Source organism: Mytilus trossulus, chromosome 11 (assembly GCF_036588685.1).
Source record: "Mytilus trossulus isolate FHL-02 chromosome 11, PNRI_Mtr1.1.1.hap1, whole genome shotgun sequence".
Taxonomy (NCBI): domain Eukaryota; kingdom Metazoa; phylum Mollusca; class Bivalvia; order Mytilida; family Mytilidae; genus Mytilus; species Mytilus trossulus.
In genome coordinates this window covers 43104112-43122508 of record NC_086383.1, presented here as the reverse complement: position 1 = coordinate 43122508, position 18397 = coordinate 43104112, and the positions used below count along the sequence as shown (strand labels likewise).

At 33.9% G+C, this 18397-nt stretch overlaps 1 protein-coding gene across 2 annotated transcripts; it reads right to left on the bottom strand.

Annotated features, from left to right (window-relative positions):
• Positions 1-4725: 4725 nt before the first annotated feature.
• On the bottom strand, positions 4726-18159 carry LOC134691145 (nucleoporin NUP42-like). Of its 2 annotated transcripts, none has more exons than XM_063551428.1 (8): positions 18012-18159; positions 16835-17054; positions 14010-14104; positions 12290-12366; positions 9647-9733; positions 8406-8443; positions 6912-6934; positions 4726-5729 (listed from the first exon to the last, which is right to left on the bottom strand). In XM_063551428.1, exons 1-8 carry the CDS (start codon positions 18094-18096, stop codon positions 4804-4806), a joined length of 1551 nt encoding a protein of 516 aa, XP_063407498.1. In that variant the 5' UTR covers positions 18097-18159; the 3' UTR covers positions 4726-4803. The 2 variants fall into 2 exon arrangements, with proteins under 2 accessions (XP_063407498.1, XP_063407499.1); XM_063551429.1 differs by having other exon boundaries at positions 6912-6931; positions 18012-18153.
• Between the last annotated feature and the right edge of the window lie 238 nt (positions 18160-18397).

Here is an 18397-nt window from a genome sequence, read left to right as displayed (position 1 = left end):
GACTCTGCCTCATGACTGTTGGCAGTCATTTTTAATTTGTCTGCCATTATGGAATTATTTTTGATTCTTCCAAATACATGAAAGATTAATAAGCACCATTACTAACACTATGCAAAGTGTTGTGCTTTATTTTCAATGATAAATTATATATTATTTTTGGACTCTGCCTCATGACTGTTGGCGGCCATTTTTAAAATTGGCGGCCTTTATTGATTTTTTTAATTGTTCCGTATTCAGAAAAGATAAATAACCATCATAACTAGCAATATGCAAAGTTTTATGCTTTCATTTTCAAATGAAAAATTATACTATATTTTTGGACTCTGCTTCACGACTTTTGGCGGCCATTTTGAAATTGGCGGCCATTAGGGATTTTTTTTTTATGGCTCCATATCCAAAAATGTTTATAAACATCATAACTAACACTGTGCAAAGTTTCATGCTTTTACCATAAAGTGATCAATTGTCCCAAAATATTGGACTTAGCTGCTGGACTATTAGAATTTTTCGTATTTTAGTTATTTTTATTTCTACCATTGAAATTACATGTAACTGTCTCTAGTGCAAGGACGCTTGCATTCATCATTGAAAAAAACCTGTGACTTTTCCCAGGGAGGGAACTTATGAATGTTACAAGGGAAAAGGCATGAGCCTGTCACCAAGTAAAGGTCACGTGACTGTCATCAGGTAAAGGACGTGTCATTCACCAGGAAGAAGACTTCACTTCATTGTCACTAGGGAACGAACCAGTGACCGTCCCAAAAGGAAATCAACGTTTACTGGTACCAAGAAAAAGACCTGTATACTGTAACTGTCACATTTAAAGGACATGCGACCTTCACCAGAAATAGCCGGGCATGCAGCTGTCACAAAATAAAGGACCCATGAATGTCCCATGTAAACAGAACAGTGACCTTCATCAAGGGAAGGAATTTTGACAATCACCAGGGAAAGGACATGCAACCGTCATCAGGAAAGGACTTATGACCATCACCAGGGAAAGGACATGCAACTGTCATCAGAAAAGGACGTATGACCGTCACCAGGGAAAGGACATGCAACTGTCATCAGGAAAGGGCTGGTGACAATCACCAGAGAAAGGACTTGTGGCTGTCACCAGGGAAATTAAAGTACATGCAATTGTCACCAGGAAAGGACTGGTGACAATCAACAGGGAAAGGACTTGCGGCTGTCACCAGGGAAAGGACTTATGACCGTCACAAGGAAATAGAAATTGCAACTGTCATCAGGAAAGGAATTTGTGGCGTCACCAGGGAAAGTAATTATGACCGTCACCAGGGAAAGGACTTACAAATGTCATCAGGAAAGACTTGTGACTGTCACTAGGGGAACACATGTGACCGTCACAAGGGAAAGGACTTATGATCGGTCACCAGGGAAAGGACCTGTGGCCGTCACCAGGGAAAGAACTTACAAATGTCATCAGGAAAGACTTGTGACTGTCACAAGGGAACACATGTGACCGTCACCAGGAAAAGGACTCATGGCCGTCACCAGGGAAAAGACTTGCAAATATCATCAGGAAATTAAAGAGACTTGTGACTGTCACCAGAAGGAGATGGGCCTGTGATCGTCACCATGCATGGCCCTATGGCTATCACAAGGGAAAGGACCAGTGAATGTCACCAGGGAAAGGACTTATGACCGTCACCAGGGAAAAGACTCACAAATATCACCAGGAAAGGACTCGTGATTGTAACTAGGGAAAACATATGAATATCAGAAGGAAAGGGACTTGTGTTTGTCACCAAAAGAAGGACCTAGGTCTGTGATCTTCACCAGGGAATAGACCTGTGACTATCACAAGGGAAAGGACTCGTTAATGTCACGGTAAAAAATGTCAAACAGTTCAATAATAGCATGGAAAGTTTCAATATATGTGTAATATTTCTGAAAATTCATGGATCTGGGTTCACAACTCTAGAACGAGTTGATAACACAAATTAGGTACCTTCTTTTTTAATTTAACTGGTTGATTTTGAATAGAATAGCTTGTACACTTTTTAAATATATATTTTTGTTATTATGAAGATTATTTGATTATTTTACATGCTCATACATACATCTTAACATTGCCTTAAATACACAGAACAACAACCGATATATATTTACAAGGTAATACAATATAACAGACTTTTTAGTGTCTTAAACTAATTACTTGAATGATGAACTAATAAATGAATAGATTAAAAAGGATGTGGCCTTAAAAGCATTTTAGATTTTGTAGGAATGCGAAAGCAACCAATGACGCAAATAAATAGAAAGGTGGGATAGGGGGTCCCTTAACATGTTAACAACACCTCGATTTTGTCAAAGACAGTTTACAAAAAATGCAAAAATGCTTATAACAGTTAACAACACCTTGAAAAAGCCTAAAACAGGTTAACACAAAAAGGTTTTGTACCTCCAATCCCCCCCCCCCCCGAAAACATATAGGCTGATGTCTATGCAGCATGTTACATTTACATCGTACCGAGTCAAATAATATGACTGATATGGAAATAATTGTTCCCTTTTTTTTGTATCAAACATCGTACTTTCAGGAGTTCACAACAATGATAGACAGTACTTGAACTTTGACAATTGTTTGATTTAGATATGAATGAAAATCATGTAACAGAAAACACTTGAAATCACGAAATAGTACTTATAGCCGATGGTCTGGATGGGGCAAATCTACAGAAAATATAAAAAAAAACGAGAGATAAAATGCAAAACAAATAAAGAATAGAAAATATGGGCGGCTTGAAAACAAAAACGTGTACAAAAATGTGTGGCTAGAAGATAAAGAACAGAAAAAAATGACAAAAACAATATATATAGAATACAGATCTGAAAGACATTGGAGCCAGACCCTCAGATACGGAAATTTTATAAGTATGTATCTATAATGAATCACAAAAATAGAATTCATTAACAGACACGTATGAGTAGTATCCGAGTACAAATAAAAGTAACTTAAACTTAATTATAACAAAACAGAAACAAATTGAAAGCTTGCTTCAATGTATCTTAAATAATGAAGAGCTGATAGGTCTGAATATATAGTCTATCATGAAGGTGTGATCCACTTTAAGTTTAGAACAATTGTTCATTATTATGTAAACTTTTCAGATGATATAGCAGATGGCGGTTTTGATCCCAATTACAAGGTTCACTGAACACAGAACTGTAATAGTTTGAAATTAGTACTTTTAAATTAAACTTATTTCAGATGACAAATAGAGCTGATTTCACGGTTCACTGAACTTGGACATAGGATAGTTATGGGGTTATGTGTCATCCGAAGTTCAAATGTCAATAAACCTTATTGCTGTTTAGTCCAATTTATAGACAACTTCTGTTGGGTTCAAATTCAAGTCCAAAATAAATTGCTTCGCTGAGCGCAGCTGGATACGACCGCAAAGGTCCAACCCTGAAAAGTTGGGGCGAAAATGGGCACAATATTAGCACTTGATACAGGTCTGAATTTGAATAGTAATTACATATTTGACACATAATAATATGTTTCTGACACAGAATAACTGTAGTCAAAGAACTAAAATTGGTTTTATGATTTGAATTTATATTCACTTTTTTGCTTTTGTGCAACACACTATCCGGTTACAATTTGACACCTCCCCCTTTTTTTCTGAAATCTGAAATGATAAAAAAATATCCTATCAAACAATTTCTGAATACCCCCCCCCCCCCCCCCCTTTTTACACCTCTCTCTTTTCCCTTTTTCCAAAATGAATTTTTCCCGCAAGATATGGTCATAATCGCAATACATATTTTAATGGAGTTTGCAACCTTAATTCCCTATTTAAATGTGCTTGGATTACCTCCCTTACACTGCTTTAAAATCGTTTTCCCCCTTTTTTGCCCTTCAACTCTTTTAAAATGTTTGAGCCATGCTCCCCCCCTCCAAGTCAATCCTAACCATCCCTTTGTGGTATGGATTATTGTGGTATAATTTCAGAGAGATTCATATACATTTGGGCCCCTTTTTGCCCCTAATTCCATAACCCAAAAAATCAATCACAACCTCCCTTTTGTGATTATAAGCCGTGTGTTAAAATTTAGTTGACCTATTGCATATATTATTAGGAAAAAACCCACTAAAACTCAAAAACTTAACTTTTGACCACTGAATTATGAAAATGATGTCAAGGTCAGATGATACTGCAAGTTGGACATGTACACCTTACAATCATTCCATATACCAAATATAGTAGACCTATTACATACAGTATAAGAAAAACAGACCCATAACACTAACACTTGACTTTAACGACTGAACCATGAAAATGAGGTCAAGGTCAGTGATATTTGCTAGTTGGACATGTACACCTTACAATCCTTCCATACACCAAATATTCTAGGCCTATCGCTTTTAGTATCTGAAATATGGACTTGTCCACCAAAACTTAACCTTGTTCGCTAATCAATTAAATGAGGTTAAGATCAAGTGAAAACTGTCTCATGGACCTGAGAACCTTGCAAGATGCACACATACCAGATATGGTTATCCTATTACACATAATAAGAGAGAAATTAAAACTTCATAACATAAGGCATCAATTTACAAAGTATGAAGCATCCAGGTATTCCACCTTCTAAAATACAAAGCTTTTAAGAAGCAAGCTAACACTGTTGCCACCGGAACACTATCCCTATGTCAAGCTTTCTGCAACAAAAGTCTCAGGCTTGACTAAAACAGTGCTGATGTCACCATGTAATTTTTCATATTTTAGACATGATATTTCATATAAATAAAAAAGACATTTTTTAATAACACAATCAAAACACAAGTTCTTTTGGCGGAGGTCTTGTTGGAATTTTTCCAAGGGTAAACGTAGGTGCTTGGAATGCTTCAAGTTCTTCAGTTGTTAACTGATCCAATGGGGTATATTTCTGACTGTCTGAAATACTACTTGCTGATGTTGAGGGGAAAGCATTTGGTGATGCCCCACCTGACGGAAAAGCAGACGGAGTAGTCCCTGCAGTAGAAAAACCACTTGCAGATGGTTGTGCTGTAAAACCTCCAAAGGGGTTAGCTGCAGGAGCTGGTGCTTGTTTCCCAAACAATCCTGTGGCCTGTGGCTGACTTGTAAACGGACTTGCACCAAAACCAGATTGGGCAACAGTAGGAAACCCACTTGAAGTAAAGCTACTAGCTTCTTGTCCAAATGATGAAGATGCTTGATTTTGCTGTGCACCAAAGGCTTGCGGTGAAGATCCTGTTGGGGTACCAGAAAATGCAGCACTGGTACTTCCTAAGGTTCCTGCTCCAAAAGCTGAGGTTCCAAATGTAGCTTGTGATCCAGGCTGAGTTTGAATATCTGAAGCACCAAATGGTTGTGTCCCAAAAGCGGAACTTGCAGCAGTGGCACCAAGTGGACTTGTTCCTTTTGAACCAAAGGTAGAGCTTGAACCTGTTGCACCAAACGATGAGCTTGAACCTGTTGCACCAAACGTGGAACTCGAACCTGTTGAAGCAAAAGTGGAACTTGAACCTGTTGCACCAAATATGGATGGTGTACCAAGTGGACTGGTTCCTGAACTTCCAAATGCTGAACTTGTACCAGTAGCGGAAAGGGGACTGGTGCCCGATGAGCCAAATGCATTAGCAGAACCAGTTGATCCAAATGAATTTGATGAACTTGAAGATCCAAAAGATGTACCTCCAAAGGCTGAGTTAGACTTACTAAATAGTGATGATGAATCTACAATAAACATGATAAAACAATAATTTGTCTTAAATATGAAGTAATTTCATTTGTTATAAAATATGTATTCGCTATTTAAATCTGGATACATCTATTTTATCTTTCATATCTTCATGAGTCTATAATAAATAATGTTTCTTGTTTCTGGTTACTGTGGATTCATTTATTTTCGTGGGAACCAATTTTCATGGATTAAGGAAAACTTGCATGTTCGTGGATATTTAATTTCGTGGTCTTGCCAAAGTCTGTATACAAGCCTATATAAAATGTGATATTCATTGAACAATTAAATTTGTGGTTCTCCTGTACCCAGGAAAACCACGAAAATTGGTATCCAACGAATAATAATGAATCCACAGTATTCATTTAGATTAGACTGTTGGTTTTCCTATTTGAATGTCGGTGTTCTCCTCTTATAATATTTAATGCGTTTCCCTCAATTTTAGTTTGTTACCCCAATTTTTTGTTTTGTCCATCGCTTTACGAGTTTTGAACAGTGGTATACTACGGTTGCTTTTATTTATACTAGTCATTTTTGGGGCCCTTTATAGTTTACTCTTCAGTCTGAGCCAATGTTCTGTGTTGAAGACCTTACTTTACTATGTCCTATAATGGTTATCTTTTACAAATTGTGACTTGGATAGAGAGTTGTCACTTTGGCAGACATACCACATCTTCTTATATCTATACAATGGAATAGTTTTATTTGTAAAAAAAAATGCATTTGATAGTATTTATTAGTTTGTCAATGTTAAATTATTTTCACATTTTAGGGTGAACTTCTGTAAATATAGACATTGGTATTTTACATTATAATACATGTATTTATAGATACATCACAATAATTCATTATCTGATATTATGTGTATTATAATACATGTATTTATAAGTAATACTTTCTTGCATGGACTTATATTGCATTAGTGTTGGTACCAAATAATCCCATTTGCAGCAGGAACTGCAAACCTGTGAGGTTGTCAACAGTTCTGACATATCTACAGTTGGTGAGAGCATAAGTGTGAGTTACAAAATATTGTTTTCAAATTAAATGACCGAAAACTTTCTTTAAATAAATTGAACAACATTTAACATCCAAGATCTATATGTATATTAACGGAATAAGAAAAAGGATATAACTCAGTTTTCATGAATTCTAAATTTCAATTACTTAGTACTCACTTGAACTAGATGATCCACTTCTGCTTAAAAAAATAAAAAATCTTTTAAAACTGAATAATTTAAATTTAAATATAATGCTACTTCTGATTGGCAGGCAGTGCTATGTCTAATAATAAATAGCTCATAGATATAATTTTTCATGTGACCATGACTTCATCATTGTTTTTTCATGATTAACTTCGGCCCTAAATAGAAATTAAAGAATGAGTGTAATACTCTTTCTGTCTATCCACAATAACATAAAAAATGAGGTGCACACACTTCAAAATAACCAGCAGTGTGCACCACCTTGTTTATGTTATTTTTACATAGACAGAAAAATATTACAGTAATTCTTTTTTATCATTTTTTATGTTCAGTGAACTATGAAATTAGGGTCAAAACTCTAATTTGGTATTAAAATTAGAAACATCATATCAAAGAGAACATGTGTACTAAGTTTCAAGTTGATTAGACTTCACTTCATCGAAAAATACCTTGACCAAAATCTCTAACCTGAAGCAGGACAAACGGATGCAGAGACTGAAAAAACACAATGACCATACCGCATAAATGGGACATTAAAAATATGGGGTTAAAAATTCTGAATTTTAAGTTCTGTTGATAAAAGGTTAAGTATGTTATAAGCTGCTGAACAATTCTTGATTACTTTAAACAACATAAAAGTATCCATATTGTTACATGTGTTAGTTAGAAATAACAAGGTTTTCTCTAGTTTTGTTATAATTTGTCCAAAAAGAAGAGCACCATGCATTAAAAATAAAAATAAGTAAGCTTAGGTTCATCTTTTTAGGGATTTGAATTTACTGTCTAAAAGAAATGAAACACAAAATAAATGTTTGGCTGTACTATGTACATGATATAGAGCCCCATTTTCATAATTTTGCTTTTGCTCTGCATAAATTTTATTGGTATCTAAAATTTAGTCCCAAGTGTTCCTGATGAAGGTATCTACTTCTTAATACAAGAATGGTGAACACAGAATTTTTCGTTTTTTCTATAAATATGATTAAATAAAAAAATAAAAAAGTTTAAGAAAAGAAATTAGGAAGGGTTTCATGACACAAATTAAATCATCCATATATTTGTAGAAAATGGCCAATAATTAAATTTCATCACAATTTGATTTATCAGTACCAAAAGCAGGATCTGTGTACTGTGTGGAAACTACTGACTTTCAGAAAGAAAACTGACAACTATGGAGAGAGTTTATCACCTTGACACTTAAAGGGTTTTAATTCACACTAGTGTTATCAGGCTAATTAGCAGTTTAAATGAACTATGTCACCCACTTGGCCCACGAGGCTTTGTATTAATGGACCAAACCTTCCAGGAAATACTATGCAATTGGACAAATCAGTTGTTAATGTTGTTCTTATCTTAACCTTTGTTTTAATGATGGAATTTATATATTTCAAAATCTAAAGAGAAAGCCCCTGAGAACAAGAAGGCCCCTTGTGTGCACAACAATGTTAGTTTTTAAATTATACATACTTGTTTTTGTTCAGTCTGTAATCTTCAATCATTGATATCTGTAACATAGAAAGAAAAAAACTATATGTCCCAATTCAAACTAATGCATTGATCAGAGGGGGGTTCCAATCCCTGAAACCCCCCTCTGATCCACCACAGCAGTTATATATATCAAATATCAAACAGACACACATGGTTCAGATTTTGATAACAGTCAAATTATTTACATGATTAAGATAAACCGTTGACACATCAATATGTGTAACCTGCAATGGCAAATTTAGGAAAAGACATTCTGATGGATATTATAAAAGAAATTATTTTGGTGAGCAATTTATTTTTGTGTCTTTCACGAGCAGAAAAATAACATCTTCTATATTATTTTGCTTGTTTTTGTTTAATAAAAAACAATTTCAGCAATCTTTGCTCTTTTTTTTTTTTATCCTGGCAGCCAGTTCTTTTAAGGAGAAAGATGGAAAACCATCAATATTTGATAGGAAAACTTCTTGGATTTTACACAATTAATAGACCAGTGATCAATATTGATAGACTAATTAGGTGTTTTATATGTTGTGGATATTTTTTACACACGGGTAATCATTCCAAATATCCTTTTTGATTTAAAAAATGTCAAATTTACATGAAGTAATATCCTATTAATGTGTTGGACAGGGTAATTGTAGAAATGGTGTATTGTGTTTCTGTGTGATGATATTTCTTCCCTAGCATTTGAACACACTTTTCTAAGTCAGGAATCTCATATTCAGTTAAGTACCTGTCCTAAGTCAGGAATCTGACGTTCAGTAGTTGTAGTGGTTCATAAGTGTTTCTGGTTTTTTATATAGATTAGACTGTTGCTTTTTCTAATTGAATAGTTTTACACAAGTAATTTTTGGGGCCCTTTATATTTTGCTGTTCAGTGTGAGTTAGCACACTGTTGAAGATCATACTTTGACCTTTACTGGTTTACATTTATAAATAGTGACTTGGATGGAGACTTATCTCATTGGCACTCATAGTCAAACTACATCTTCTTGTATATAAAATAGAAGATATATTGTGTCTATTTGAATACTTTCAACCCCTTTATATTATGACTCAAAAGTCAAAATATTCAATCTGCAAACTTTGTAAGAAATAGTTTTCTAAATTATTTTTTGTAAAGCAGAGTAGTCCAAAAGAAGGATGATTACCAGAATACAACACCATTGCATACATGGCATATCTGATCTATGAAAAAAATCAATATAGTATGAACTTACTAATTTCTGTTTCAGTGTCATTGTCATATTTTTTACTTGAGATCTTTTCTGTTTGTATTCATTTATCAATGTTTCAGCTTGCTGAATCTGCAAAAAATAGTAAAAAAACATTCTCAACAGTTTAAATGTCCTAAATATTCATGAAATATTTGTCACTGGATGTGATATAAACATCTGTTTAAATTATGCTGCTAGTTTCAGGTGTAACCATGGGAAAAGTTAAACATCAGTTCTCATCACGATTCACAAGTTGATTTTTTTGTCAATCACGATTCAAGGAAATTAAATTTCCATGATCACGGATCAGGAAAATATAAAAAAGAAAAATAATCTGTAGAAAAACGGATCACTTTAGCAAAAATGCACCGATCACTATGATTGAAAATAACCCGTCAGACCCCTCAAACATATTCTTGAGTTGAGCACACAGACATGACAGATGACTTTTTTTATGGTACCAAACTCTGACTTCAATTTATTTGGCTTATTTAATTTTCTAAAATTTTGACAAAAATATTAAAGGAGCAAGTTCGGTAAGAGCCATTTTTGGCCCCAATTATAAAGTTCATAGTTACAAGACAATAAATGTTTTAAGTTGCCTGAAAGACATGTTAGAAAGTTAAACAGAACTGTTTTTGTCAAAGTTTAATTCTAACACGTTGATTTTTACATCCAAAAAAGGTCAAAATAAGGGATTTTAGTGAAATTTGACAAAATCAGCTAGATTTCAACCAAATGAAGGACCAGGAAACATAAAGCGCAGGCGTCGACAAGCTTAAGATTCAAATAAGACATGTGAAATGTCTTCACAAACATTATTTCAAAAGATCTTTCTTGTCGACGTATGCGCTCTATGTTTCCAGTCCAATAATCTATGGAAATTTACCCATTTTCATTGATTTTTTCGTGACAAATCAATATGAGTACAACTTGTGACGTCATAATGAAACGCAGAAACGTAAAATTTTCAACAAAATTGTTTATATCCTAGCTAGTCAATGTATTAGCTATAATTTATCGTGATATTGGTCGATAAATCTGAATTTGAAATTTACGCTAAAAAGGGGGGCCATTTTAGGACCTTATCGAACATACTCCTTTGACCCTTTGACAAAATTTCAAAAAATTCAACCACATATTTTATCAGAAAAATTTCATTGGATATGTAGCAATTTGACAAACACTTATTTATATCATTGAGACAGTTAATATTTCCTTAACAATCCAATATGATTAAAATGATCTGATTTATACAGTTACCTCACTGTAGTGTTATGTACCATCTTAGGTAGGCTGACAATTTGGCTCATTTTATTTTCATAAAATTTTTACAAAAAAAAAGTTTTTTAAAGCAAGCAGCTTGTGGTGATATTATGTTTCATCTTAGGAAGGCTGACAATTTGGCTCATTTAATTTTCATAAAATGCTGACAATATATATGCTTTTTAAAGCAAGCAGCTTGTGGTGTTGATGTTTGTGCTATCCAGCCATTTGCTGTACGTACTCTAACTACAAAATTGATGTATGATCTTCTCCAATTCCTATACAAGTTTGTCATTTTTATGAAATTATATTCCTGGTTAGGTGAATCTTGGAAAAAGTAAAATAATCACATTGTAATTAACTAGGCAAAGGGAGGTAACCTCAGTTATGCTGAAATTTTAAATGTAAAAGTGAAATTATGGATGTTTGTTCCTCTGTTATTTGAATATTTGTCAGATATTAGGAATCCTCTGGTTTTATCCATCTACTTTTCTTTCCCAATCTTAAAACCCATATTGAAAATCGTATAAAATCCTTGTTATTCTTTAATAGTTTTTTTTAAAAAGAAATCAGCTATTAATTATATGAAAAATCAAGAGAGAATCATTTGGCCCCCTTATTTACGATGGATTAAATCTCAAACAGACCCATAATTATTTTTTTTGAGTTCCGTAATTGATATACATGTACTATCAGTTAACACAGTCTTTTAACAAGGTTGATATTTTGAAACAGAGTAGCAAACATCCTTAAACATGTCAAAAGAAAACTTGTTTACCCTTCCCCCATGTCCTGAACATATTTACTCATTAATATTTTAAAATCATGCTGTTTTAATGCTTCTCTTGTTTTTAAATATCATCTGCCAGAGAATTATTTCCTGCCAAATTTCCAGTATCATATATCTTAAAAACAAGCACACAAACTTTTTTTCATGTTCAGGGGACCGTGAAATTGGGGTCAAAAGTCTAATTTGGATTTTTTTCTTAGAAAGATTATATCATAAGGAACATGTGTACTAATTTTCAAGTTGATTGGTCTTCAACTTCATCCAAAACTACCTTGACCAACAACTTCAACCTTAAACTCGCACTTTCATTTTCTATGTTCAGTGGAAGGTGAAATTGGGTTCAAAAGTCTAATTTGTCTTTTCAATTAGAAAGACTATATCATAAGGAACATGTGTACTTAATTTTTAGTTGATTGGACTTCCGCTTCATAAAAAACTTCCTTAACCAAAAATGGTTTCCTGAAGTTGGACAGATGGACGAATGAACAGATGCACAGACCAGAAAACATCATGCCCCTCTAATCGTAGGTGGGACATAAAAACTTGTTATTTTTAAAACAGATTAGCAAAATCCTTAAGTTCTGTCTTACATAAGGCTGTATGTTTCCTGATTGCATTGCTTCATAGGCAGCTGTTCGTAATTCTTCTGGAGAGTGATCTGTGAATTCTGTAAAATAAAAAAAAACACAGATGGAAAATGGATGCACTGCGGCATGATGAATAAAAAATAGTAGCATGTTTGTAATATTAGAATTGATTGTATCATACATTCTGTTGACCTCTAAATAGTTATCTCCATTGTCATGATTGTGTGTGCTGTATCATGATATTCAGTACCATTTTTTATTATGTTAATTGGAATTATCTCCCTTGAAAATATCATGGAGTTAATAACAAACTATTTTTTTAGTTACTGCTTAGTCCTAATATTTTTCATTTTTCAACGATTAAATATCTAACTATATTTGGTTGACACTAGCTACTGTCCTAATAACTGAATTTGAATATAATAAAATGTAACATAACAAAAAATCAGGATAAACTTGTAACACAGTGTGCAATTGTCCAAATATGGAATTTATCAGGTTTGATACCTTAAAACATTCTGTTTCAATTTAACGCAAAACACTAGAAACATTCAATACATTACAGACAAAAACAATAGCTAAAAGAAGGAATTTTGAAAGGCAGTTGCCCTCAAAACACTATAGCTATGAACCCTTAATGAAAAACATGCAAACCATTAAAAAAAGAAAATTTTGAGGCAGATTTTTTTTTTGGGGGGGGGATCACTGAAGCCTGACCGGAGAAGAACCCCTCTAAGGCAGTCAGTAGGCCCCCACTTATGAAAACTTCTGGATCTGCCACTAAAGTTAATACATGTAATAGTCCTCAAAACACTACCAACAATCTTGAAAAAACAGACAAAACAAAAGCCTAAAAAAGTTTGAAAGGCATTCAGTCCACAAAGCAATAAAGAGAAAACTAGATATGGACAACATTGACAACTGACAACAAGTAATTATAAATTTAACACTATTTAATAAAAAAAAATGATGATCATGTAACTATACATCTACAGGAGAAGATAGCTATACCAAGCATGATCTCTTCAGGCAGTCTGTACCAAAAAAAAAAGACTTAGTAATTATGGCAACTACCCATCATTTTCAGAATATTTATGAAAAAAAACTAAATCATGTGGCCATGCACACCTCATTATGGGTATTAAAATCCTACAAAATAATGAAAATGTACCTGTAAACTGTAGGAGGAGATAGTCAGACAAACAATGTATCCAAATCTGGACAAACAGACTGATGGATGGATGGAGGGAGGAACAGACAGGGGTAGATTAAGATGTTAATGCTTGTCATGTTTAGGAATTTTTGTCAGATTTTACAGAATCCTCTTGTTTTATCAATTTGAATGCCTAAAAGTTTTGCCAATTGACCCCCATTTTTCATTTTATAAATCTTTTACTTGTATAATGATAAGCCATCTGTAAAGTCTTATAAAATTTTAATTATTTTTTAATAGTTTTTGAGAACTTTAACTTGTCAATGATAAAACTATGAAAAGTCAAGAGAGAACATTTTCCCGCCAAAATTTCAAAGGCTTACATCTCCAAAACAAGCAAGTTGACCTAAATATTTTGTTTGCCAATTTGATTCTTTTATTAATCCCTTATCAATATATACTAGTGTTTTGAAAAGATATTTATTTAAAAACTGAGAAGCGAAATTCCCTTAATATGACCCCCACTGTCATACCAGTGTTAATACAGACAGCAGACAGCGCAAGATATACCTGGTATAGACGGAGAATCTTTTTCGAATCCAACACATGAAAATGGCCACATATTGTTGCTTTCCCATTCTGTAACTTCTGAAATCAGCGTGTTTCTGAAACAAAAATTGGCAATGAACATTTAACATTCAAAGTCTATATTTAGTCAACATGTGCAATATTATTTAAAACATTTCTTGCAAATTGTAAATAAGGCTATTAGTTTTCTCGTTTGACTTGATTTACATTGTCTTTTCATGGCCTTTTATAGCTGACCATGGGTGATAGGCTTTGCTAATTGTTGATGGCTGTACAGTGACCAATAGTTGTTAATTGCTGTGTCATTGTGGAGAGTTGTCGCATTGGCAACCACACAACATCTTCTTTTTTTATATGTACATGATGTATACATATTCATTTGTCAGACTTGTGTCAGATACTATCTTTAATATTTATTTGTTTGATATTTGTAATTCTCTACATAAAATAATATTCCTTTTGATATTCGTGTGGTGTAATTGGCTTTGAACTAGCTCTCAGTAACTCAAATGTAAGGCCAGACTTTTTTTATTATCTGTTTAACGAGATCCGCCGACTCCACATTGTCCGATTTCAGAATAAAAATAAAAGTAGTGCTTCCTACTTTTATTTTTATTTTTTCCGCCGACTGTAACGAAATCCTCAAAAAAAAAAAAAAAAGTATGAGTTCGGGTCTGCGATTATTAATTTATCTCTTGTCGCATGGTCAAACAAAACGACGACTTCCGGGAAGGGACCGTTTTTTTACATTAAACTTTAAGTCCGATCACTAGAGAGAAGTTCGTGTTCACTCAAATTTGTTAAGTGTAATAGAGATGAGGCAATCGGGGTCATGTTGTCCAATGAGTTACCGGAAGATGTTGGCATCAGCCGCATTATAACCAACGAGGCAGATGTTGAACCTGACATGCCGGTCAACGTTTTGGAAGAGTTTGGGTTTATATTTTTCCTTTGAAGTAGTATCGTAGTATGCATATCAAAATATTATCAAAGATATCAATTAAAATCAATAATGCTTTTTGAATTTTGTGTATGGATGGGACCAAATCATTTGAAAAACAACTTTTTTTATTCACGTTCACCCCCTTTCACTTTCGCACCCTACAGGAGGGGGAGGACAGGGGGGTACCCTTCTCCCTTCTCCCACCCCATTTCTCCTTTCTCCTACCCCGTTCTCCTTTCTCCCATTAGAATAAAACATCTCCTTTTGATATTTTTTCTTGAAATATTAGATCATTTTTTAAAAGGAGAGATATTTTATTTTTTCTCCTTTCTTCAACTTTTTCTCCTTTCTCCCAGCCTTCCTCTCCTTTCTCTCACCCTCTTTCTCCTTTCTCCTACCCCCTTTCTCCCTGTCTCCCTTACCCCTGTCCTCCCTTTCCTACAGTACACGTTTGCACCCTACACCGGAATAAAACTTAGGAAACTCAAGCTGGTACATGTAGCCCAGACCAAATTATTCCTAATTGATGTTTGTATTTTGAACTAAATTTTATCAAAATTTTAGTAGCCCAGCTCCCAATCTAGAGGTCTGTTTTCTTCCATTGTTCTTGTATTTTGATAAATTCTTAAAAAAAAAAAAAAAAAAAGGTCACTTAGATTGGTTTTATTTTTATTTTTAGTGTCGACTGGACCAATTTTGCACTTTTTTTTTTTTTTTATTTCGTCCCCTCGACCCTATTTTTTTACAAATTTTCTCGTTAAACAGATAATAAAAAAAGTCTGGCCTAATATACCAATCTACTCTAACTTTGTCCTTACATGTACTATATATCTTGTAGTGGATGTGGCATTGGTCAAGGGCCCCTTAAATTTTCTTTATATATATGGATTGCTGAAATCATCTGTGCAGAAAGGAATTCAATTCAAATATTAAAGACTGTCATACATGTAAAACTTAGAACAGGGATTGAATTTAGGACTAGGCAATTGTAGCCCACAGCTTAAATTGTGTAGCCCACATATATAGTCCCTACACAAAAGAAATTTTAGTAACCCACACCAAATTTTCGGGGCCATCTTCGATTTCAAAACTTGTACAATGTTGTAGGACCATAAAGTAATGTATGTCTTACATAACATCATAAGAAGACATCTGTTGTGTTGCCTGGGGTTGCCCCTGTTTCTGGCTATTTATAGTATTAAAAGACTGTCATACATGTAAACATAGGACCATAAAGATATATGTAAAGTCTTACATAACATCATTTGAAGACATCTGTTGTGTTGCCTGGGGTTGCCCCTGTTTCTGGCTATTTATATATTAAAAGACTGTCATACATGTAAACATAGGACCATAAAGATATATGTAAAGTCTTACATAACATCATTTGAAGACATCTGTTGTGTTGCCTGGGGTTGCCCCTGTTTCTGGCTATTTATAGTATTAAAAGACTGTCATACATGTAAACATAGGACCATAAAGATATATGTAAAGTCTTACATAACATCATTTGAAGACATCTGTTGTGTTGCCTGGGGTTGCCCCTGTTTCTGGCTATTTATATATTAAAAGACTGTCATACATGTAAACATAGGACCATAAAGATATATGTAAAGTCTTACATAACATCATTTGAAGACATCTGTTGTGTTGCCTGGGGTTGCCCCTGTTTCTGGCTATTTATAATATTAAAAGACTGTCATACATGTAAACATAGGTCCATAAAGATATGTTAAGTCTTACATAACATCATTAGTAGACATCTGTTGTGTTGCCTGGGGTTGTCCCTGCCTCTGGTTATTTATAATATTAAAAGACTGTCATACATGTAAACATAGGTCCATAAAGATATGTTAAGTCTTACATAACATCATTAGTAGACATTTGTTGTGTTGCCTGGGGTTGTCCCTGCCTTTGGTTATTGTATTGTGTTGCCTGGGGTTGTCCCTGCCTTTGGTTATTGTAGTCCGAAGCCTGCCATTTGTACTGGTTCTGGTTTTGTTGAGATCTCCCTCCTCCTCCTCCCCCTCCTCTACCACCTCCCCCTCCTCCAAATAACTGTCTCTGTGCAGAGTAAGCATATCCTGAAATATATTTATATTGTAACCATGGCAGTGGTACATTTTCTAGTAACTGCATGAATTTATATTGCAATTACGTCATTTAAGACTAAAATGCAACTTTAATTTTTGCAATATTTTTGAGAAAATTAAGGGGAGATTATTCAAACATTATAATTCATTTAATTTACTTACGTAAGTTTTTTTTTTTTTTACTCTTCAAGTAAATAAAAATAACTTGTACTAGTAATTATAAGTAGCCCCTGACCATTCTGACTGAATTATGAACATTATGAAGTCTTGAAAGGCTATTTTCTTTTTTTTCTGTGACAACTTTCCTTGCCTTTCAAGACGTCATAATTATTTGACTAGAATTTTTGCAGCCCTGTACAAGACATCATACTGACTGATTTGATAGTTTTCTGTGTGAAAAAATATAACAATTTACAAACTACATGTATCATGTCTATATAGGCATATTTATTCAGATAACTCAGAAGACTCAAGAGCTACTGGGTGAGTGACGCCTTTAGTTTTATCCTACTATCCAGCTGTCAGATTATAGGACTGTATGATTATAAGTCTGACTCAAAAGAAGCTATGGCTTTTGTTAAATTTATACTAATTGATGAAAGACTAACTAACAAATTTATGAAAAAAGAGGTCATCACATGATCAGCTGGAAATACTCATAGTCATATTTAATCTGTTACAATCATAAGAACTTGTTACTATTGATTAGTCCAAATAATTATGACGTCTGGCAAGGCTATTTTATTTTTTTTCTGGGACGCCTTCCTCCCAGAAAAATAATAAAATAGCCGTCCCAGACGTCATAATTATTTGGACTAACTATTGATGGAAATACTATCAACTTTTATGTGTAAATATCAATAGACACTAGTTCCTGTTTTACTATAATTTTCTATGAAATTGGAACTGGAAGTAGAAATCTGAAAAGTGAAAATGTACAAAATGTACCTGCATTTCCCCCAACTGGGTGCTCAAATCTACAGCTGCTTCCATATTTACAATGGCCTTGAACAAAAAATTTGCATATAGCCATGAGTGTCAGTAAAAAATCGCTACGCTAAATATAAAAAGCTATTTTCGCTTTTTGACCATTTTCTATCGGAAGTAGCAAGTGGATTGTAAATTCTCGCACGGACCGGTAACCGAGTTTTCCGGTCTTACTAATTAGGAACAAGAAGAATTTTAGCGACAAAAAGCGATCGACAAGAAGAAAATATAACGGACAAGGAGAACAATATTAGCGACTGAAAGTTTATTTACTATGATATTCAAACAATAGATGTATAAAAAATTAATCATCTGATGTAACGAATCCATAAAAAAAGCAAAATGCC